This window comes from Perca flavescens, chromosome 7 (assembly GCF_004354835.1).
Source record: "Perca flavescens isolate YP-PL-M2 chromosome 7, PFLA_1.0, whole genome shotgun sequence".
Taxonomy (NCBI): domain Eukaryota; kingdom Metazoa; phylum Chordata; class Actinopteri; order Perciformes; family Percidae; genus Perca; species Perca flavescens.
Window position 1 is genome coordinate 24,185,258 of NC_041337.1, and position 24,419 is coordinate 24,209,676.

Genomic DNA, 24,419 nt, shown 5'->3' on the forward strand with positions numbered 1-24,419 from the left:
AGAACAACATGTATCATTTGTTAAGCTCATATTTGATTTTCAGTTGTCTTGTAGACTAAATACTAATTTTGTTAAAGCGTTCAGAATGATGAGTGTTCGCGGCTCATGCTGCTGATGAGAGGAGTGTTTCCAAAAATGAAGAGGACTGTTGCTGTAACTTACCTGCTGATGCAACAAGCTCGGGTGAGAAATGCTGCTGCAAATCTTTTTCAGTAAACTCTCAGATCGATTGGTGTCTTCCGGCAGTCTGGAGCAGCAACAACATTTTTCACATGGCACGTAAAAATATGAATCGAAGCAGTGTTTGTGAAACCAAAGGTGTGGATGTAATCATTTCAGTCATTGGTGTAGTCGCAGAATAGATATTTGGGGCTGTTTTTGGGGCGTTTAAATTACCCCTAATGTCAAATAAACTTTCTGTGGCTTCAGATGTAGAAGAAGAAGAACAGAAAATAGATTAATTTTGACCCATTATTTGGTTCAGTCTTGATTAGAATATAATTTTCAGTGAATTAAAGATAAAGTGTCCAATACAACCACTGTATGTCAAGAACAGTAAATTTACTCAAGTACTGTACGTAAGTACAAATTTGAGGGACTTGTAGTTTATTAGTCTTTTTTTTTTCATGCCACTTTCTACTTCTACTCCATTACATCTGAGAGAAATATTGTACTTTTTACTCAACTACTTTAATCTGACAGCTTTAATTACTAGTTAATTTACAAAGGAAAATGTTTGCACACGTGTAGTTTATAAACTTATTATAAATTAAACTACCCAACAATATAAAGGCCTACAAATCGAGCTGAAATCATTCGCCAGTTTAACACTTTGTTGATTGACAGAACTGTTTGGATTGTTTCCAGTTTCTAAAATGTGAGGATTTGTCTTCATTGTGTACTTTTACTTTTAATACTTTAATTTTCCTGATGATACAATTTCAATGCAGGACTTTTACTTTCAACAGACTATTTTTTACAGTGTGGTATAAGTACTTTTACAAGTAAAGGATCTGAATACTTCTTCCACCACTGGTCAAGAAGGATTTCAGCAACATTTTGACCCAGGTGTGCTTTACTGTAGATATTAGTTAGATCTTTTCTTACCTACTTGCTGTGTGGTATGTTTCTGCAGAATCATACTGTACTAGCATGACTCTACCAGTAGGAGTAGTGCTTTTCTGTAATGAAAGTGATTCAGTGGATGCCAATAAACTGGAACCATTTGAACATACGTGTATTTTGCATGAAATCATTATAAAAGGTATATATAATTCAGACTCAACAAAAAAAAACACTGTTAGACAGTTGCTTGTAGGTTTTCTGTCCATGAAAATATGTATCTTTAGTTTCTACCCTTTATAAACCTGTTATACAGTATGAAATCAAAAAGTGAATACAATCATTTCCCACACTGGGTGACAGTCAGACATATACATTAGGCTTGTTCCCAACAGCTACTGTACATGGTGCTCACACAGTGAAAAACTCAACTATTTTAAGTTTCAACAAAGCTTTCATTTTAAAAACACTGGATTCAAAAATATAAAATAGAAGATGTTTCAGTGTTCATCCAAACACCTTCAACAGTTGTTTAGTGTGCACAGGAAGTAACCCTGGCCTTAATACACAAGGCAGTCACATGATCTCACGGCATGAAGTTAACAATTTTGCACCATTACATCTGAAATAAATTCCAGATATCCTCGCCATCAATTTATATGCATTTCACTGGAGCTGGATCTCACATTATCAGTAATGATTTGAGGTCAACACAATAATCAAATATATTATTTATTATAATAATAATAATAATACAAGAGCTGGCTAACATGCATCAGTAATGATGGCCCAATCACTGGGTACAGTAGTGTGATGAATGGTGGTAATATATTTAAAACTTTTTGATAAGTGTTTCAGATCAGCACTGTATATCTGTGGATTAGCAGCTATACATAACATAGCCATGCCACATCTCGTTCTTTCATTGTGAAATTGAGAAATCAGCCTGTAGTGGTTAGTTGTGTTTTGGGGATTACCTATACACAACCAACCACAACAGTAAACTTTGATGTTGATCTACTCAGATGGCTGTGCATAAAGCCGCCTATGATTGTTGAGGCAGAAGGCCAGGGTCAGAGGTTTCTGCCTGTTAAAAGGAATTTTTGGGGGGAATTGTTGGGTCTCTGTAAATTATAGTGTGGTCTACATCTACTCTACTCTAGACCTAATCTGAAGTGTCCTGAGATAACTTCTGTTGTGATTTGACACTATAAATACAATTTCATTGAATCGATGATAGGCAGCTTTAAATTGTTTATCTTTAGAACTTGTCATTGATAAGATTCTGTGATGTCATAGTGAGCCATTCTAGAATCTAGAATCCTGTATGTGGAAGCATAAGTCTTACACACAACTGGAACCACTTGTTGAGAGTCAGGAAAGAAACCTGTACCTAAGTTTTAAGGAGTAACAGTCTTCATACTAAAGACCAAAGATGTCGGTGTATAATCAGCTCCGTCTGGAACAAGAGCTTTGTGACGCGGTGATCAGAGTGGACAATGTTGAATTTCCCACACACAAAATCATCCTCTGCAACTGCAGCCCGTACTTCAAGTAAGTTAGTTATTGGGTGTTAACAGGGGGAGGCTGCTGGATTTAAACTCTTTGCATAAGCAGAAAAACATCACGATGCTTAGTAGCAAAACAAAGGGTACTGTTATATGATGATGATATAATTTTATACACAGATTTACAAATTGTTTTAAATAACATCAGTAGTATCCTTTGAGTTGAATTTGTGATTGTAAATACTGCATTCCAATTATCATGTGTAAATAAATGTTGGTAAATACAACACAGCATTGATCAACATTTAAAGGTCCAATTTGTGCATTACTCAAAAAAAAAAGAAAACCACCTTACAAATCACAACCCATCGATGCAGTGGCTGGATGCAGCTTTAAGGCACTTCTTTTTGTTAGTCACATCTGTTCTAAAAAGTCTAATATTGGAGTTTATATTTATTATATTATTATATGAAGTGTGGAAAAAGGAAAAACGCAGACCACTATTTTTAAAACCCTTGTTTTTTTTTTCCTGCTTCACAGAGCTCTTTTCACCCACTGGTCAACCCCAGAGAGCCGGGTCTTTGACATTCCCAATGTGTCCCCCGGCATGATGAAGCTCATCATTGAGTTTGCCTACACTGGCTTTGTTCCTGTGACACAAGACATTATACAAGAGCTTTTTATCGCAGCAGACCGGTTCAATGTAATGGGCATCATACAAGCCTGCTGTGACCTCCTGGAGAAGCAGCTGACCCCACAAAACTGCATCGGCATCTGGTGGTTCACAGACATCTATTACACCCCTGAACTGAACCACAAGGCATTCCTTTACATGCTGAATCACTTTGAGGAGATTGCTGCCACCTCAGAAGAGTTCCTGCAGCTCTCTGCGCAGGAACTTGCTAAGATCATTGCGAATGACCGTCTCAATGTGAAGCAGGAGAATACGGTGTTTAGGGCTGTCCTTCACTGGATCGCCTACGCAAATGAGGAACGCAGAGAAAACATCTCTCTGCTTTTGTCCAACGTAAGTGAGGAATGAACAATTACACAGCTGCAACTACATTAACTTTTGATGTGCATGTTTTACATCTCGCTAGTTATGTTATCATAAATACAACAACATGATCAGAGCTGTAGTCAAAACCTCATAATGTCTGCAACACTTCCAAGAACAGGTGTTTTAAGTCAAGGCCAGATGTAAAGAGGTCAAGAAAAAATCAAAATTGAGACCTATTCTAGACCAGTCAATTCATTTGTCTTTATAAAAATGCAAAATTCTTAATGAGTTAATTAAGATGAAGAGAGATGTAGATATATCTGTGCAAGCTCTATTGTAGGATTCTGATGAATCTAGTAATAGAAGCATGACAAATGTTATGATCAACTTGGGGTTTCTTTTACATTTTGGAAGAATTTAGTAGACTGGAAAAATTATGTGGTGAGAACCAAGACAGATCTGAATCTGAGTTAAACGTGTAACAACAATCAACAACCATCATCTACAACGTTTTGGTTAAATTAATGAATTACAGTAAATTGTGTATGTAAAGGTCAAACAGTCCCCAGATGAACAATGTAAAGAACATTAGACTATAATGTGTTTTTAAATAATCTAAAAATCTTTTCAGACTAGATAAAACAGATGCTGGATGTTTCTAGGCAAATATTTGAGTGTGAAGAAAAATCCGATAATATATTGGCCAATAGTAATTTTTTTTCAAAAGTATTTTTGATAATAATCCTTTACATTTTTCAATTAAAAAAGTTCAGTGCTCTCTAGTCGAGAAACTATGTAGGCCTATTTGCAATATTTCTTGTTACTAAAAGGCCAACATGCTAGTAGGCTACAATATACTTGTGTTAAGCTAAAATCATCTAATTATATCAGCTATGTCGTAGTCAAAGTGTTAATTGGGCTCTATTTTAGACAATTTAATTCCAACTTCTGTCCTCATGTCTCTGTGCAGGTCAGGCTGGCTTTAATGAGTCCAGAATACATCACAGACAGTGTGAGCGACAACGAACTGGTGAAGGCAAGTAAAGATTGTCGACCGATTCTCCTGAGGACCCTGGAGGCCATGCTTGACCTGCGAACAAAGGGGTTCTCTGACTCTATTTCTTATAATCCTTTGGCCCGCCCACGACTGCCCTCTGCCATCCTGTTGGCCGTTGGAGGCTGGAGTGGAGGCAGTCCCACCCATTGTATCGAGGCGTATGATGTCCGTGCTAACCGCTGGATCAATGTAACAAACAATGAGGAAGCTCCCCGGGCCTACCATGGCACAGTTTTCCTCGATGGATCAGTATATTGTGTCGGTGGCTTTGACAGTGTAGAGCAGTTCAGCTCTGTGCATAGGTTCAACCTGGGCACGCACACCTGGCAGGAGGTTACACAAATGCATTTGAGTCGCTGCTACGTCAGCGTAACTGTGATGGACGAGTGCATATATGCCATGGGAGGTTATGATGGACATGATCGACTCAGAAGTGCTGAGCGCTATCAGCCCAAAATCAACCAGTGGACTTTAATTGCGCCTATGCACGTACAGAGGAGTGATGCCAGCTGCACAACCCTCCATGGCAAGGTGGGTGGTGTTAAAGAGCAGCTCTGAATAATGGAGATTGGTTAATGTTTTTGAATACTTGTCTTCAGTGGAAGTCTTTTTAATAAGAATAAGATTACTTATTCCCCCTTTTATTCTCTCCAGGTGTACATTTGTGGTGGCTTCAATGGGAGCGAGTGCCTGTCATCGGCTGAATGTTACGACCCAGAGACCAACCAGTGGACACTGATCACCTCCATGGCCAGCATGCGCAGTGGAACTGGGGTCATCGCCTATGCAGACCATGTCTTTGCGGTAAGCACATGTCTTAAAGGTGCCCTGCCAAACATATTTCATTACTTTGTGGTAATGTCTGAAGTTCTACCATGGACTCTGTAACATTTTTTGTGGAAAAAATTCTTTGGTTACCTTGTTTCAAGCCATTCTAGCGTGGTAGAGAAAGCCTACAGGAAGACTCAGCTCGATTTCTGCCAGTTCTCATTAATATTCAACAAGCTAAGCTGTTTGAATCTGATTGGCTAACAGCTAGCCAATGAGAGCCTGGCTGTCAGAATCCTTTACCCATCCCAACTGGGCGAGCTAATGAACAACATAACACAAACACATATGTACCTAACATATTTCAAAAAATGCATGTAAAAACGGTTTTGTATGGCAGGGCACCTTTAACACTGCTGATACTCACATCACTACACAGAAACACTTTGAGATATCGAGGCATGAAATTATGTTGTTGGCAGAGGTTTTCATATAGGGCTAAGACCTATATATTAGTTAAACAAGTTTGGCCTTTTATTAAAAAAGCATTCCCTAAAAACATTTACAATGAAGGCAGTGTACAATTGATAAGTTGAACAACATGCCGTTTATGGCCAACAATTTTGATAGTCGTTTAAGTCTATGATTCCCAACCAGGGGGTACGTCTGTTGTTGCAAGTGTGTACGTGGAAAGATTGTGGAGCAGCTCAACTAATTTGAAAAAAGAAATAGAATAAATAGAAATTATGATTTGATTAAATGAAAATATCTGCTCTAACACTACATGTTGCAGTTATGGAAGAGTGCGTGCAAACAAGTAAGCAAGTGAGCACAGCAGTTTTAAACAAGTGGCTTAAAGTAATCAAATGGTAGAAATAAATAACTAAAAGTAATGAATAAACAGTTAAAATGATTTGCTTAAAGTAAAGGTTAAACGGTTGAAACAGTTTATTATTCAGTTATACATAAGTGGTTGGAACGGTTAGCTAAAAGTACTGACTAGTTGAAATAGTTAGCTAAAAGTAATTGCTAAATGGCTGAAACATTCAGCTTCACTCCAAGTAGTAGCCTAATAGTAGTATGATTGCTGATCAAACCAAACCAGCCTAAATATTGACTGTTCGACAAATATGAAAACATTAACATTATAATGTACAGTGTTATACATTTGGAACATACATTGGGCATTGATAAAGGGGTATGTGAGTTAATCTGACAGGGCTGTGGGGGTACCTCAGACCAAAAAAGTTGGGAACCACTGGTTTAAGTTATTTTTCCAAGTTATGTCAAGTGTGAAGGAACTTTTGAACGTGTCTTCTTGTGCTTTGGGGGAATTGTAATGACCATTATTGACTATTTTTTGATACTATACAGATCAATTGAGAAAATTGTTTGGGGATTTATCAATAAGAAAATTGTTAGTTGCTGCCCTATATAGGCTACAGTAATGCACTGAACAAATGCACTGTGTTTAAAAACTCATATCCTCATAAAAACCTCTTTTTGTGTGTGTTTCAATGGACAATTTCAATGAACAACAACTTTGTGCAAAACAGTAATTCCTGTCATTTTCTGGCAGGAAAGTTGTCAAATCTAAAAACAGCCAGAAAATATTAAAAAAGATTCAGAGTGCTGAGTAGGCTATGGAATTACAAACAAAGACAGAAAAATAGCAGAAGCAGTCCCAACTTCACATTTCACCTTTTCTCTTAAAGGTCGGTGGTTTCAATGGAACCAGTCGTCTGCACACTGCTGAGGCCTACAACCCCCACACCGACACCTGGCACGCTGTGCCCTCTATGCTGGGCTCCCGAAGTAACTTTGGTATCGCAGTGATCGATGACCGTCTCTATGTGGTCGGGGGCTTCAACGGCTTTACCACCATTCCAGACGTTGAGTGCTTTGATGTCGAAGCTAGTGAGTGGTCTGATGTTCGTGACATGGAGATCTCCCGCAGCGCCCTGAGCTGCTGCGTGGTGTATGGACTCCCCAACTTGGCCGAGTATGCTGCCCCTCATCACTCCCTGCACTCCCTGGATGAAGTGGAATGATGGAGATCCACGTCACTATGAGCTGTATTGTTTTGTAAATAAATGTCTCTATGTATCAAATTACAGCAGTGCTTCTGTTATTCCAGTAATAACAAATTTTCAGTTTGTTTGACAGCTTCATGTAATGGGCTCGCATTGCCACACCTCCACATCTGTGTCATCTTCTCCAGGCAGACACACTACTAAAGGGTTTACATTACAAAAACAAAAAAACATTTCTCCTTGGAGAAGAATCGGAATATCACAAAAACAGTCAAAGTACAACCAAGCAGACAAAGTGAGACATGATATTACTTAACAAAAGCGTCCATCAACATGGACACCAACATTTTTGACAAGGATCTATTAACTTTGGTTAAATTATCGAAGAGTTGTGACCAAAATATGCACCGAAAAGGACATTTTACAGTCGTAAAATTAACTTTGTTCTCTAATGGACAAAGTATGTAATGGTGATTGTCTTCTGACCTCACCCCTTTTAATTTGAACGATTTTCCCTACATTGAATGTTATGAGAGTGTTAGAACATGGTTTGATTAACCAGAATGGCCAACCATTTAGAAGATAGGGGCCCTTAAAGTCAACCAATATTGAACGCCAACCCCACCTAAAAACAATGGCCCTCCTCCTCAGTCAGAAACGCTTTGAGATACCTACACTTACGTCATAATAATATCACAATATGGACACTGAGAAAAGCAAATAACCTCTTAGCTGAAACACATCACACAAACAAACAAAAAAAGATTATCTTACCTTTAAGCAGATTTACAACCCCACCTGCCATCTTCGGGTTCATCAGATTCCAAAAAAAAAAAAAAAAAAACTATATTGCATCTGCAAAAGTTGCCACTTTAACTACCAAAAAGGACTCCTGTGTCTTGATGGAAACGTTTGATTTACAGTATTATCGCCAATGCCAAACAAAGCAAAGGTAGAAATAAAAATAAATGGTTAATTTTTTCATATGAACTACTCTACTTGAACTGGAAGCATGCTAGAGAGACAGACAAGACCGACAGACAGACAGATAAATAGATAGATAGATAGATAGATACTTTATTCATCCCTGCGGGGAAATTTGAGTATCCAGCAGCTCAGACATAAACACATACATTTCCATATACAACACAACAGTTTCCTATAGTAAATTAAATGCAAAAGAGTTAAAAAAACAGGTTAAGAGCGGCATAATTACAGCTATTGCACAATACACAGCTGAGTTCTGATCTCTTTCCATGTACACAAACACGCCACAAGACAACAAATTACACCAAGCATCAATTGTTTTGTTTTGTTTTGGTAAATTTTATTTAAGCTAAATTGTATTTGAAGTTAGCAAATTTGATCATTTTCTTCATCACCATCAATAAAAAATGTTTTCCTTGAGGTGAACACGGCTCCCTTCAACAAACAACTGCTTTACTCACAGCTTTGACAGCAGTATCTTTGTCACGTTTAAATGTAACCAAATCAAAAGCAGTTCCAGTACCAGTTCCACAGATCCCAAGTGGTCTCAGGACCATTTAGAGACACATTCTACTGCCAGATGAAAACATGTACCTAGAGCTGTCCACTTGTCATCAGATCACTCAGGACAGATGTTAAAACCAGGTCAACATTTACATGTTGGACTCTGTTCTCATGTTGATTAATGTGCATTGTCCCTTTAAAAAAAAAAAATCTAAAAAACAACACAAAACAATAACAAAATAAAAAGCAGTATTTTGTTAGACTTCTGTACGGGCTCATTCCTTCACAACAACATTGATGAAGCTCTTGATATTCTTCAGATTGTTGCTGTCAAAGTTCACCAGCAGCACCCTGGAGCCGGCACTGGTAGGACTAAACTTAACCCTGGCCTTGGCTTCCTGTTCAGGGTCCACAGTTCCAATCCTGCAAAAGACGCAATACACACTGAGCATCACAGCCAAAGTATCTGAAATGAGTTTTCTGTTTTCTTCCATTTCTATTCTTGTTTAAACAGCTCAGGATTTTGTTTTAAATTGTATAAATGTCATATTAGTTTTTAAAATATTCTTCTTGTAACTGTGATTATGTACATCTCCACAAATCACTCTGGGGGCATATATCATACTTAGAGTTATAAGTAACTTTTTTTAATTTTTAATTTTTTTTATAAAAAAATATAAAATGAAACTGCAAATAAACTGTAATGGGAATTGGATGACACAAGAAAAAAACATAAAGTATATAGAAATGCTACAAGAAATAATTGACACGTAAATCCACTTAAAACAGTTGGGATGGAGTTGATATACCTCGCTGTTATGGGTTTGCCGTCAGTGAGGCCGACCCCCTCTACGGTGAAGCTGCAGTCTTGCAGCGACTTTGGTAAGGGGTTCCACAAGGTCAGCTCTGCCGTCACAGACTGATTTACTGTGGCTTCTCCTAGCAGCTGCAGAGAGGTGTTCAGATAAATCCATTCATTCATCATTCAATAATATACAACTGTACCATATTATTAGGCTATTAAAAAGACAAAAAGTTGAAAGGTTTTACTTAATTTTAAAATGCAAACTGCTGTGCTTTGAGCTCATGTGCTCTGACATCTTACTTAAGTTCTGTTCCGGTGAAGATGTAAAATAATTTATTTATTCACAATTGGTTTTTTACACTAGAGAGCTTTTTTATTAATCATGAATACATTTCTTTCACCTGTGCATTGCTCATACCTCGATCTCTATATCTGGCTCGTCCAGCACAATGGTCTTCTCAGCCTTTTGGTATTCTGCAACCTGCTTGTCGATGGCGATAGCTGACAGCTTGATTAACCTGTCAGAGGTAATCACTGATCCATAACGGTCATAATCCAGTCTGAGAAAAAGGCGCCTTTCTGAAAAATAACATACATAATGATCATACTAAATTAGGTTATTAAACTATTTCTATGCAATTTAGCACAATAATGGGATTTGAAGGCAGATATGAATACTATGGTGTTGTAAAGTGTTTGCACTGATATTGTAGCTAACCTTCTCCAGAGGGTACCTCCACTTTGTCTGAAACAAACCCGCAGCTGTTTCCTAGTTTTCCATTGTAGCTGACAGCGTCGGCAAAGAACTGGAAGGTGCAGGTCCTTGCCTCCAAGCAGTTATTAGTGAGGACAGTGTACACCTCAAAGTCCGAGCCCAAGCTCATGTTTTTAGCCAGTTTGATCTAAAATGAGAATTATAAGATAATTTGTTTAATTAAATGCATGGACTATATGATAATATTAATGCATTTATATATATATTTTTTTATTATAAGCAGGTAGTTCTTAAGCATGTTGAAAAGGATGATCCTGGGATCTTTGGAACAGATCATGCTGATTTAATTCTTTATGGTCAATTAAGGATCAATTAAGGATAAATTAGGTTTAATTTTTTTAATTTAATCTTAATCTAACCAACCACCCATCCATTCATCTATCTACCTAAAGGGGACACTTAGTGAAACTTGTTTTCATTTTAGGTAACATGCAGTTAGCATCTAACAACCAGATGTGCACTCATACCAATCTTGGTTACTTGTGACCGTTGTTCCTCCTTCTTGCCAAAGTTTGCATATATTGACATTCATTTTGATACAGTTCACTTTGACACATTAAATATTGTTTCTGTTCTTTTGACTTATTAACCTGCACCCTCCATCAGTGCAGGTTAATATTTGGATATTTGGAGCTGCTTTGTAAACTCTGATATCATCGACTACATTTACATGCACATCATATTCCGAAAAAGACGATATTCCGACTAAGCTGTTTACATGACCTGCATCAAATTCAGAATATTGCCATATTCGGAATAATAGTGAAATATTGGTGTGCACTTCAGAGTTCTTTTCTACGATGTGTTTCTACAGTATTTGCTCTACTACCTGTATTTGTATGAACAGTAAAAAACACCTTGAGAGCGAGTCCCGGCTCTTCTCCTAGTTGCTGTAGCTTGTTGTGGTGTTGAGCCTTCTCATACACCCGCCTCTCCTCCTTTGAGCCTGAAAACCATCATGAATCAAAGCAAAGTGCAGCAGTCTTGGTTAAGCTCCTGTGTAAAATACAGGTTGTCTCCTTTAAAACTATCATCATAGATTTGATAGACATAGAGCTGTGAAACAAGGTAACATATGGGGCAACACCTGCGAGCTAGTTCAGGTAGCCAACTTCAGCTGCACTGCTGTACACACGTGACATGCCTCATTCCCCGTATCATTTACCAAACACAGTCTATTCAGCATTCTATTTAAGCTGCAAAATTTCCCTCTGCACCTGTATCGCTGCCTGCTTTCAGCCCCACCACCACCCCAGCATCCACCTGCATTTTTTTTTATTGGACAATGTTTTAATTGAAACGTTGAAGACACATTTAGGATCCATTTAAGTGTGTGATTTGGAGTCACGTGTGTGTCTGTGCACTCTGCAGTACCTTCCGGATACTTATACTGGTGTGTGATGTCGTGTCTCTCATTTGAGCCCACAGCTTTGGTGCTGATGAAGCGTCCAACATAGTTGGAGTCAGTTGAATCTCTGAACTTAACAATCTCTCCATTTGACAGGCGCACCAAATCCACAACATCTGCATTCACCTGAGTCCACACATGTCACGAGATGACATTAAATAATACTGATTGACATCACAATCAACATTAAAACAGGCTTGCAATTTTTGACAAGCACTTTGACACAACCTCTAACAGCAGGAAGAAATATTTTTATATACACATATTGTTGTGTGCATAGGTTACATTCCATTTTATGAAAACTCTGAACAAAGTATCTCTCATTTGAAGTCATAAATTGTTATACTGATTTCCTCCCTGAAGAACAAAGTGGCCCTTACTTATCTATCTACTCTTACGTCATATGAATGGAACAACTATTGCAAAATGTATAAATTCTTGGGTTTCTGTTTTAAACTTTTTGAATTTTTGAACTGAACCCTGTTTCGTGCCACTTTGTTCTCCGAGCTCGTAACTACTTTTAGAATCAACTCACAAAGGTAAGCCAGTAGATGATAGGATACAAACCACAAGACAATCATGATTGAATTGTTTTATAACACATACACTCAAACAGAACACAAAATGAATCAGTCTCTGTTTGGTGGGTTAGCTTGGTGAAGGTCTTGTCATTACATAAAACCTCTAACTTGGACCCTCATTGAAAGCATTAATAGATCAGTCAATAGAGTGCAGCTTAAATGTAAACTATGTACATTTTCTGTGTGTTTCTCTTTAAAATGTTACACTAAAAGATTCAAACAAAAACTCACCTCAGCAAAAATAAAGGGAGTATCATACTTCTTGGTCAGATCACCTTCCCTGATAGCCTTAAGAGAGGATGGTCCGCAACAGAAAACACCTGACATCATCGCATATCCAGAGATAGACAGGGTTTACTTCAGCAGGAGTCACATATACAATGTCATGCAAGTTATTCAAGTAGTAAAATACAATAAAATAAGCCACTCATGCAAGATATTTTTGGTCACTTTCAGAGAGAATGGGCCGGTTGTTGTTTTACAGTCAGTGTCTTAATACAAAAATGACGAGTAGCCAAAATATAACAGTAATCAAACAGTAACAGTAACATAGGTTTACCTAATCACATTTGATACAAGTGACATGTACAGTAACATGTCTCCAAAACTGCCAAATCATCTGTGTCAGGTGGATTAGTAAAAACAGAACTTCTTACTGTGTCAAGGAGAACAGCTTTGAGATGAGTCATGTGCCTTACACAAGCTGTAAGGTTGGCCATAACCATAGACCAAACCTGTGATTTCTGGCTAAAGCTGAAACTAACCACCATAAATAAATATTGTGACTTTGCATGCAACCGCTTATGACGCATCTTCGTTTTACAGTTAGAGTTATTTCTCATGAAGTGTTAACATTATTTTGTCTTTGTTCTGTAACTGGTCTGCCAAGGCAGCATGGAAACTGTCGGTTCAGTCCTACATGCAGGACATTCTCTTCAAAAACATTTTGAATGGTTTTGGGAAAACAGGGCAACAACCGGACATTAAAATCAAAGTTTACCTTCACTTTTCTCCTGTGGGGTTGGGTCACTGGCTTGCCACCCATCGAACTCTGGCCCTAAATCAGGACGACTCATCCAGCTGTCCACCCAAACGTGGAAGTTCCTGGTAAAAAGTCAAATACAAAAACACAAGTTCAGAGAAATAATGGAAGATAACGAGAGAAAGAATTAAAAAAGATGTATTAAAAGTCACAGTTGTGTTTATGCATTTAGTGTAGACTATGTGTAACAACCTAATCACTAGCACAGACTCACCATATCGAATCAGCATGAGACATTCTTTTTCCGTCTTCATCATACAGCTTTTCTATCATCAGGTTGGCATTGGTATCGTGAGCCGATTGAAAGTTAGTAACCACTCGACATGGGATGCCCAGGGCACGGGACACTGGAGGAGGGAGGAGAGCCACACTTCATCACACCAGCTAACTAAAGCACATGCTAGAGATAGCAACTGTCATCAAAGACTTGTGGGGGCTTCAAAGCCATGATCTTAGATTCCAAATGTAGGGTATTGATAAGAAAGGTTGAATTGTGTGGCAGTGGAGGTGGACTAGAGAATGTAACTGGGATTAAACAGATGTGTGTGTTTTAAGAGAGAAATGCAGCAGGTCAGTACTGTTGGTACTGTATCCTTTTAAGACAATGTTTCCATATTGCCTAACATGAGTGATGGCATGCAGTTAACTAATTTAAATGTTTCAAATGAACTTTAATGCATCCAAAAATGTCCTGTTAAAATGTCATTATGTCAACATGACATGGGAATATCATCTTTGTAAAACACAATAACTCAGTGCACATCAGCCTGCGCATAGATGATTTTCTGAATCCACAGACAGTCAAACCAAGACTTGTATGCACTCCCTGCTGTGCTCCAACCTGTGCATGCAAGAGCAGCAAAGACCCAACACTGGCCGTAGCGGACGGGGCCACTTTCTGCCCACTGGCGCAAAATGTCCCCACTGCCGATCCATGTTCCTGGATGAACCCCATCTAAAACCTCTCCCCAATTTCCCACCAGCACACCTTTGTCATCATTACTGTTGATCTGTGAGCACAGACAGAAGGGAGATGAGAGAGAGCGAGAGAGAGAGCATAAAGAGAGAGAGAGAGAGAGAGAGCATATAGAGAGAGCCAGAAGTGAATGGGAGAAAGGGAATCTAAAGGTATAATGCTGAATATTTTCACAATCATTTACATTTTGTCACATTCCATTGTTGAGTGTTCATTTATAAATCACTATGAACAAGGGTTGCTTTTCATTTGCTTTTCTAAACTCCAAGTGTTTGCAGGTCTTTCATGGGAAAAGTCTCAGAAAATTAACAATTTTGACAGCAACACAGGTTCATTTGGGACAAATAAATCTAAGATAAATCTTATCAAGCTCACAGAGGCCTTAAACAAATTGAAGCAAAAAATGTGAATAGAAATACAGCAACATGATAGGGAGAAAAACCAGCTTTTAAATATATAATTTTTATATATCAGATTTTCTCCAGACATCCATCAGCATTAGACAGAGATCTAGCCAGGCCAGATTGCGAATACAAACACAAATTGACTACAGCATAAAATGTACATGTGGAAAATATATTTCCCTGATCGATCCAGATGGAAGGGACACAGGGCTGGACAGACTTAAAGTGCTCATATTATGCTTTTTGGCTTTTTCCCTTTCCTTTATTGTGTTATATATCTTTTTTGTGCACATTATAGGTTTACAAAGTGAAGTCTACCCCAAAGGCACTTACCATCTCCAACAGAAAACACTGTTCACAAACTGCTCCAAACAGCTCTATTGTAGGCCAGCCTTTACTTCCGTGACGACCGTGCGTCACTTTGTAACACACGTTATAATGCTCGCCTAGCTGCTAGCCTGACACGCCCTCATACTCTGCTTCTGACTGGCTGGTTGTCCTTACCTAGCTACTGCACATGTGCAACTCCCAACAAAGATGGAACAGAAGTGAGATGCCTCACTCTGTAGCTAAAAGAGAGAGCTCAACACAGGGTGAAAAGAGGAGCTGCAGCAATGTGCAGTACAACTAAAATATGGTGTTTTGTTTTTTTTAATTAAGCCATGTAAACCTATTCTGATACAACCTCTTAATACAATTATGAACCTGAAAATGAGTATAATATGAGCACTTTAAAAGATGTAAATTAGTACTAGTAGATAAGAGCACAGGGTTCTCGAGACATAGAAGTGTGAGTTTATAATTAGTGTTTAGGGAGAGAAAGTTAATAATTTCCAGGATTATATAATGTTGGCTTTGTGTAAGTGAATCCTTAATATGTTATATAACCTATATATAGTGCATGATCCTGTCATGGTTTATCTTGGAACAAGCCTGGTACTGATTTATTGTATAGTGAAAACTACTGGACCAGTAGAAATAGCCCTGGATTTCTCATTTAGGTATTTTGACTTGCCGCAGGAAAAACATGCTGACAGTCTTGAATTTATCTAGTTCGCTGCTCTTTGCCACCTGCCTGGAATCAGAGTTGCACATGATGTTAAAAACTACTTTTGTTGCAGCATCTTTTGATATCACAAAAGTTACCCGGGGAAACGAAAAAGTTTCAAAAAAAAGGAGAGGGGTCGCCCCTGGTTCCCCCTGCAGAATAATATAACACTCAGAATATAAAGGAGCTGACAGAGGGTTTTCTGTTGCACTGTGACCATGGTAATCTCTGCCTGCATTCACAGGGTGGTTAAATAGCATCTACAGGCCATACTTAAGCCTGGACACAGATCTACCATAGCACTCAGCACCCTGGTCACATAGATGGGATTGCTCCTGCCAGAGCAGTCCTTGTCGGCATCGGAGATAAATTTTGGGTTTTCATCCAGGATCTTCAGACATATCCAGTACTCTTGGTTCAAACTACAGACCAATAAACAGAAGAGACAAAAAGTTATTAGTGGAGCAGTATGCAAGCTGTTGTTTCAGCTATAATTTCATTTGGTTAATGACATGTCTTATTTGCTGAGTATACTTTATGAAATTAAATCATATAATTGATAAATGTAACTTGATATTAAAATATGTTTATTGCTATTTTTTGTCACAGTGAAGAAGCATTTACAGTAGAGATTATACATTTTTCTGTGTACAGTTTATTGAATGGGTAACAATTGACATTATGTGTACCTGTCCAAAGTTCCAGGGTTTCCCTTTGATTCGTTTATATGTCCCTCTGTAGATTTGCCCAAATTGTGCTAAAACATACTCCTGCCTCTTCGTCTCACTGCGCATGTAGACAGCATCTCCTGTGAGTCAGTACAGACAGAGCATCAACACATTTAGACCAGCATAGTTGCATTCAATATAACAATACAAATCTGAAAGCATATGCTTTACAGCTACAGGTGGTTTTTAACTTACATTTAGTTGTGCAAATAATGTTAACACAATGGTCATTAAAAGAAAGGAAATACAAGCTGCATGTGGAGCACACAACATAAAAAAATCCTCATATACAATTTAGAGCGAAAAAACGTAATGTACTCACTGGAGCACCAAGCATTAAAAAGCAGAGTGAACTGCCCTAAACTGGTCTTCTGCTCCCCCTGGTCCAGAGTTAGAGAATAGACGCCTATGGGGGCATTGGGTGAGGAACTGATAGATACAGACACTGTGTTTCCAGAGGGATCATTAGTGGCAGATGCACTCCACTCACTGTCCACTGTGGAGTCACGTAGACCAAAAGAAACCTTTGTGCCTGATTCTGTTCTGGGTACTGGACCTGAAAATAAAGAGATGGACATGACTATTAAATCTAAATCCAGATTAGAAATTCACACATTCTCATTCATGCATACATACAGAACTCCCTCCAAATACTTCTTCCTCACACACATACTGCACATAAACATGTAAATGTAATCACTGGGAAACAAGAAGCTTACCAGTCTCAACGATGAGTGTGAAGTTTTTTTCACTCAGTTTTAACTCCTTGTTGCATGGTTTCAGATGTAAAAGGATAATGAAGGGCTGTCCCCTTCTTACAATCAAACGCTCCTCTCCATATAGCTCTGTATGATGGCTGTTGCTGTTGCGCATAATGTCAAGATCAAAGCGCTCAATATCCAAGTCTGTGTGTAGAGAAAATACATGTATAGTTAAAATATGAGCAGTAATCAGGGGTTAGCCAGCCACAGCCTAACCCCTGAATGCTGCTCTTATCTTAACTAATACACATGTAATTTTTTTATCATGACTTTATGTTGATGAGGCTAATTGCCCTTACTGCACAAATTATGTACACTATTATGACGACCATTATGATATGTTTTACTGTGTTGGCTGGTAGCAGTCTGTGGACGTAATATGAGTGTGTCCATGCGGAGTGGTAACATTATGTGTCTGTGTACTGTATGTATGTATGCATGTGGTGTTGAATTTCATAAATAGCAGATACTATTTGTGTATGTGTCCAAGACAATTTTCCTTCGGGACAATAAAATCTATTTTATCTTATCTTATGGAGACTTCTTACATCAGTTAGAAATTCAACACATGTCAACAATTAAAACTATGGAAATTTGACTTGATGACTTTACCTAAATTTGATCACCCCCAAAGTTTCTCCAGATGATAAATCTCAAGTCATTAGCAAGATATTCCTTAACGAATACAGTGTAAAAGTCATTCACCAATTCTGCACATCACATTTTACACTTCACACCCAGTCTGATACTGGTTCAAAAAGATTTAACTCTGTAGTCAAGTATAGAGATAAACTGTACCTTCAGTTGTAGATAATACAATACTAATAACATTTGAATCTCTTTCCTATAACATGAGACCAAAGGTTTTCTTACTCCTTACCTTGACTCATCTCGTCTGCAGTGAAGTTCTTGTCCCTCGACTTCGGTGTGGAAAGTGACACTTCAGCTGCAGCCTGTGCTTATTGGTTAATGGGTCCTGCAGTGTGACAGGCCTATGTGTAGCATGTGAAACCTGTAGTAGACGCCCCAATTTTATTGCATCAGCAATTCTGACTTACAACACTCCTTTATCTTTCATCTTCGATTTGACCCTGGCCTTTCAAGCCATTGAGAAAGATGCCTGCTGGAAACAAAAGCTTAAAAACTCAAACAGAATAAAATCACGTTACTAAAGTTGGTCCTTAGTCAGCAAATTACCAGTGATGGACAATTTTTTGTGTAAATATAAAAATAAAATCAACAACAAAAGTTTTGTTATAAATTATTTATGCCATTTTCTGTAGCTGCAACATACTGTACATTATTATAATGACTCAACATAAACAAAATGTTATAATTTATAATGAATCAAAAACAGCTCTATTCAATTTTATAATGTAAAATAGGAAATTCTACATTATACAGTTAAACATTCTTATCCAATTTAGCAGTTTTTTGTTTTGCAAGGCAGTCAAATACTTTACACAGTTTTCTCAGGTCACATTAAAAGACTTTCACTTTTACATTTTAAAGTGTTGAGGGAAATTAAAATATTGTGTACATTTAGCGTTGTAACAGAGTGGAACAGAGCATTCACAAAAAAACAAAAATAAAAAGCCAATAAAACATAAGCGAGCCGACGGTACAATGTGGGTATTGTGACAAAAGTGTAAACGGTCATGATACACACATTACATTGTCTGAAACTTAAGTAACCACCTTCTTCTTTCATACTATTTTCCCCTCTGCATATGTGCAGCAGCTGGACAAAGAAGTAGGTTACTCTAGGAGTGATATTTGACCATTTTTTAAGATGAGGGGAGAACATTTCTCTGTTTGATTTCATTAAAAGTAAAGTTGGGCCCCAGTGGTTTGCTGTTGGCTTCACGACTCAGACAGCGAAAAAAAAGAGAGATTCGCTTTACCCAGCAGCTGCACTGAAGTGCAGGTGTCTCGTGCCAGAGAGAACAGAGCAGCGGTGCAGAGAGGATTAAACAAAATGTATTTTCATATATTTACCTTCTAACGCTGGCTTTTTACAGACAGTTTTGCATGGCTCGCATAGCCAAGCAGTACATCGAAGAGGGTTACCACATTCAAACGCACAGTCCACAGTCGTTGGTGTAAAAGGGGTAGTGGGGTGAGTTATGAGCCTCTCTCTCTCTCTCTCTCTAGATAGGCTGCGCAAGGCATCCTGTCTTACAACATTTACTGGAGGAAGTTGTACAGTATATAGGTCATGAAAGTGAAACACAAAATAAAGAACTCAAAACCAGATTTCAACTGCAGGGGTGTTCAGTACCAAACTAAAACCTGCACACAGGGAAATAAAAACCTTTTGCAATAAGTGTCTAGATGTCCTTCTGAGAAATAATTGTGTCTGCGGGAATAGGGAAGCGAAGCATCGTCACATGCCGTATTCTCATGTTGTAACCGCCTGTCTGGTCAGAGTTCAGAGGGAAGAAACCACACAAAACGAGTCTTATAATGTATCTTAAAAAAAAGAACAGAAGAGGAAAGACAACCGTACTGACCCCACATTTAAATAATCAAATTAATGAACACATTAATTAACAAAAAGCCTAGAGAAAAACAAGTAAGCAATAAAAAAACAGGGATCTGCCATGTAATAAAAAGTTAGTGGCTTTTAAATAAAATAAACAGAGGTCAACATTATGACCTCAGTTTTTCAAAATCCTGTCATGATTTGTATACTTTACATTTTGCATAGACAATAAAGAAAAATCACAGAACTTATAACAAAATGGCACCTTTCATCAACAACTAAGAAAACAATCTGAAAAATACATTTCGTAATGGTCATTTTCACGAGAGTGTAGCTGGAACATTGATCAGTATGGAACCATTAGTGGACCCTTAATAACAGTAAGTGGTTTTTGCCTGGAAGCTTGTAGTCATACACTATATCTGTTAGTATGCAGTAGTTGTGTGATTACAATTTGAAACACAGTTTTCATGTTCTTTCTCTCTGCATGATTGAATGCATGGGTTACAGAGTAATTCAAATCCAGATGTGAAACACATAAGTGGTCTGTCCTTTCTGATAAATTAATAAATACAGGGCTACTGTAAGAATGTCAGAGCCAGACAGATACTAATAGAAATAAATAGATATACCCTTATACTGTATATTAATTACTTCTATATTAATTAATACTAATATAATAATTTTACTTCTCCATATTTGCACACATATACACATACGTCTCCATTAATGGTCATCATCTTTAAGTTTGGATCTTCAGCTAGCTCTGGGCTTATGGACACTGGACAGGTTGCATACTTGGACTATATCTTGGACTCCATTAAGTTTCCCTTGCCATCTTGTAACCAAAACAATGTAGTCCAGATGTCATGAGAATAATGATGTACAATTGTTTCTCAAACAATGCTCTGCCTGCTAAAAAAAAATAAAAAGGAGCATGAAACTGAGCGATACAGTTGAAGTTGTCTCCCACATGTGTGGTGGTCCTGTGTTTTTGTTCCACACAAGCTGTTGATTTCCATGAAGATATAAATACAACCTTTTTGATCCCCTGCATATTAGTAACTGTTAAGTCTGTACAGCACAGAAGATCCCACAAAATAGTATGTGTGTGTGTGTGTGTGTGTGTGTGTGTGTGTGTGTGTACATCTCTCTGTCAACCACATAATCCATGTAGCAGCCTCTTCTTCTTTCTTGCATGGTCATTTACATGTGATATACTGTAAGACAACCATATTTGAATGACTGACACATGATACCAACACACCAAACCTCAATTGCTTCAATAAATCATTAAAAACAAAACCTTGTGACCAGACATAGCTGACTGCCATGTGACTGTGTAGCCACGTAAAATAACTATGTTCACTCAGTAAACTGTCCGTCTGCAGGTCGGCCAGAAGATCTCCAACAGGACTGAACAGCTTCAGTGGGCCGATGATCTGCAACAATATTTAAAGGCACAACTTGTTCTCACAACAGAGGCCATGGATGATCATAATAATAATACTTTTTTTTTGTTACTGTGTATCCTGTTTAATTATGTTTAACTTTTTTAAGGAAAAACTAACAATCCATATTAGAATTAGAAAAAAAACATCCCAGGTAAAAAAGTAGTATACTTTAGTGTATTAGAAATATGAATTAAGTACATGAAGTATAAAACAAGTATGCTTCTACTTGTTGTGCTTTATTTAAAGAGTAGTTAATATGTACTTTTTAAAAGTATACTTCAAAATAGATGTAATTAAGTTCAACTTCAGAGTCCAAAAAGTAAGTATACTAATTTACCAGTAATCAAATTATTTTTTAAATGTACTTTTTGAAAGTGTACTTTGTTGTTAATGTATTTTAAATTGTATAGAAGTTTTTTTTTTTAAGTGTATTAAATTTGACATACTTAGAGTGGCAATTCAGTGTACTTATGGGAAGTATATTTTTTTGGAAATTAATTGTTAGTATACTTTTTTAAAGTGTACTATGATCTCACTTCATTAGAAGTGTGACTTCTGTACACTTTATACAGTACACTCTAAAATAAGTGTATTTTTAGTGGCATATCAGAGTACCTTAATAAAATATGTTAAAATACAAAAATGTATAGTGGTTACTTAGTGTACTTATAGTAAGTACACTTATTTTTAATACAGAGTTAGTATAATTTTTGAAAGTGTACACTAATTTCACTTCATCAGTAGTGTAATCTTAGTACACTGTAAACAAAGTGCACTAAATATAAGTTTACTTTTATTAGCATATCAAAGTACACTGAAAAAATGGGAAATAGCAGGTCTTTGAATTTACAAAAAAATTAATTTAGAATATGATACGCAATTCATTTATATTCCTTTCAAGAACATGGTTCAATCATGTAGACTTCAGTTGTTTTTGAAATTGATTGAATTGAACATTTTAAATGATCGAATTAAGTTTGGTCACTACCGGAAATGGTATATTTGAATCAAATGGCGCCAGGAAGTGTGGGTGGCACTTCACGCGCACAGACACCAACCGTTTATATACTGTCTATAATAACTGTTTCAACAAGGACATCGCCAAAACAAGAAGAATGTGAAGAAGAATGTTGAGCATGTGTTGACTGCGTGCAGAATTAATTCTACAGCAGCCATGTGTTGTCTCCTTCACGAAAATGTAAGTTAACATCAATCAAAATGATTTTGTTCATGTTCATAATGTTTTGTACTGCATGTAACAGTTACAAAAGCCCGTTCACTTGTTTGTGCATTCTCTAAATATATCGGTTTTCTTGTAACTAAGTTAGCTAATACCATCACTAACTAGTAACTACTTAGTTAGCATAAATAATTGGGTTTCTCCCCCTGACGGTCCTGCTCCACGGTATTTCAATGTAGCTAGCTTTAATGTTTTGTACTGCATGTAACAGTTACAAAAGTCCGTTCACTTGTTTGTGCATTCTATAAATATATTGGTTTTCTTGTAACTAAGTTAGCTAATACCATCACTAACTAGTAACTACTTAGTTTAGCATTAATAATTGGGTTTCTCCCCCTGACGGTCCTGCTCCACGGTATTTCAATGTAGCTAACGTAATGTTAATGGCAACCGGTGAAGAGGAGCCAGTCAGCCTCATAAGAATGAGTGTTAAGTGGTCGGGTTTAGTTCGCAACATTTAGATTACATTGATGCTGTTGTAACGTTACTTTATGTAACAAAAAAATGGTCCGTCGAGTTGTTTGGGCATAACGTTATATGTTGGTTTGCTAATAGCTAAGGTTAGCTTGCTAAGACCACAGGCTTACAAGTTCAATGTAACGTCGGGTAAGAACGAACGTGTGTTGTAGCTAAAGCTGTTGGTTATTCAGTTACTGTGTGTGTGTGTGTGTGTGTGTGTGTGTGTGTGTGTGTGTGTGTGTGTGTGTGTGTGTGTGTGTGTGTGTGTGTGTGTGTGTGTGTGTGTGTGTGTGTGTGTGTGTGTGTGTGTGTGTGTGTGTGTGTGTGTGTGTGTGTGTGTGGGGGTTATATGCGGGAGGGTGCTGCTGACATGAAAATGTATCGGGGCAGGGAACTCTTTGTTTATCATGTCATTTTCCTAAATCTCTCTCACGCAGCGTTTTTAAGGTCGGACTCAAACTGGATTTTAGCCCACCGTTGTGTCTTTGTTGTGTGCTTTATTTTGTGTGGTCTTTTAATTATTGAGTCAATGTGCTTGGTTCACCTCACTGATTCTAAATGTTTTCTTTCATAGGATCCTATTTGAACAGCATATACAATCAAATGCTTTATAGTGGTAAGTACTGTCATATTTCTTTTTTCTTTGTATATTTCCTAAAATAATTGAAAGTTACAGATGGAAACATTTATTTGTTTCTCAATTGTTTACAAATGAAAATGGACCTACTCTCACAGATATCGCCATTTTAAACTTTAACAGTATCAGAATTATTAAAACACCAACTGGTTGTTTAGTGTTATTTCTTTTTTTGAAAAATTATAAGATTTTAGAATTGTGGAAATGTTATGTAAAATGTTTTACATACCACAATTTATTGGCAAGAACGGCATACAAATTGTAAGGCCCAACGTCTACTTAGTTTTCATCTTTCTCCTACTATATTCATCTTTTTGTCTCAGTTTGAACCTTTCCTCTATTTATTTTCTTACTTATCTTCATATTTGTATCTTTCTTTGTCTTTACTGTCAATCTCTTTCCTACGTGATTTGAAGTTGACAGCAAGGCTAGTACCTTTGTACTAACCATGTTGTAATATTCTTAGAGAAATATGTACCCATATGACAGTGTACACCAGTAGTTGACTTCGAAGTGTAGTGTTTAAAAAAACAATGCAATCCACATGTTTATATATGTTTATTACAGTTAATAATAATTAAATAATCTAAGTACTACTAAGTGTGGTAAAGCCACATATTTTTGCAATTTGCACTTTAGTTTGTGTGATTTGTTTCTGACTTTCATATGAACGTTTACACCAAGCTTGGTCAGTGCT

At 37.4% G+C, this 24,419-nt stretch overlaps 2 protein-coding genes and 1 pseudogene across 2 annotated transcripts in view; 1 reads left to right on the forward strand and 2 right to left on the reverse strand.

Moving 5' to 3' along the window:
• Positions 1-2,433: 2,433 nt before the first annotated feature.
• LOC114558549 (kelch-like protein 10) lies at positions 2,434-7,446 on the forward strand. The gene is made up of 5 exons (XM_028582610.1): positions 2,434-2,616; positions 3,111-3,597; positions 4,541-5,158; positions 5,282-5,431; positions 7,111-7,446. The coding sequence occupies exons 1-5, from the start codon at positions 2,498-2,500 to the stop codon at positions 7,444-7,446; spliced, it is 1,710 nt and encodes a 569-aa protein (XP_028438411.1). The 5' UTR covers positions 2,434-2,497.
• A 1,043-nt stretch (positions 7,447-8,489) lies between these two features.
• LOC114558880 (protein-glutamine gamma-glutamyltransferase 2-like) lies at positions 8,490-18,603 on the reverse strand (annotated as a pseudogene).
• Positions 18,604-20,590: 1,987 nt separating this feature from the next.
• The window catches only part of LOC114558550 (uncharacterized), a 33,326-nt gene continuing 29,497 nt past the window's right edge, over positions 20,591-24,419 (reverse strand). The window contains exon 25 of the mRNA XM_028582611.1: positions 20,591-21,374. The gene's annotated coding sequence lies outside the window, so the exon portion shown is untranslated. The remainder of the gene's footprint in view (positions 21,375-24,419) is intronic.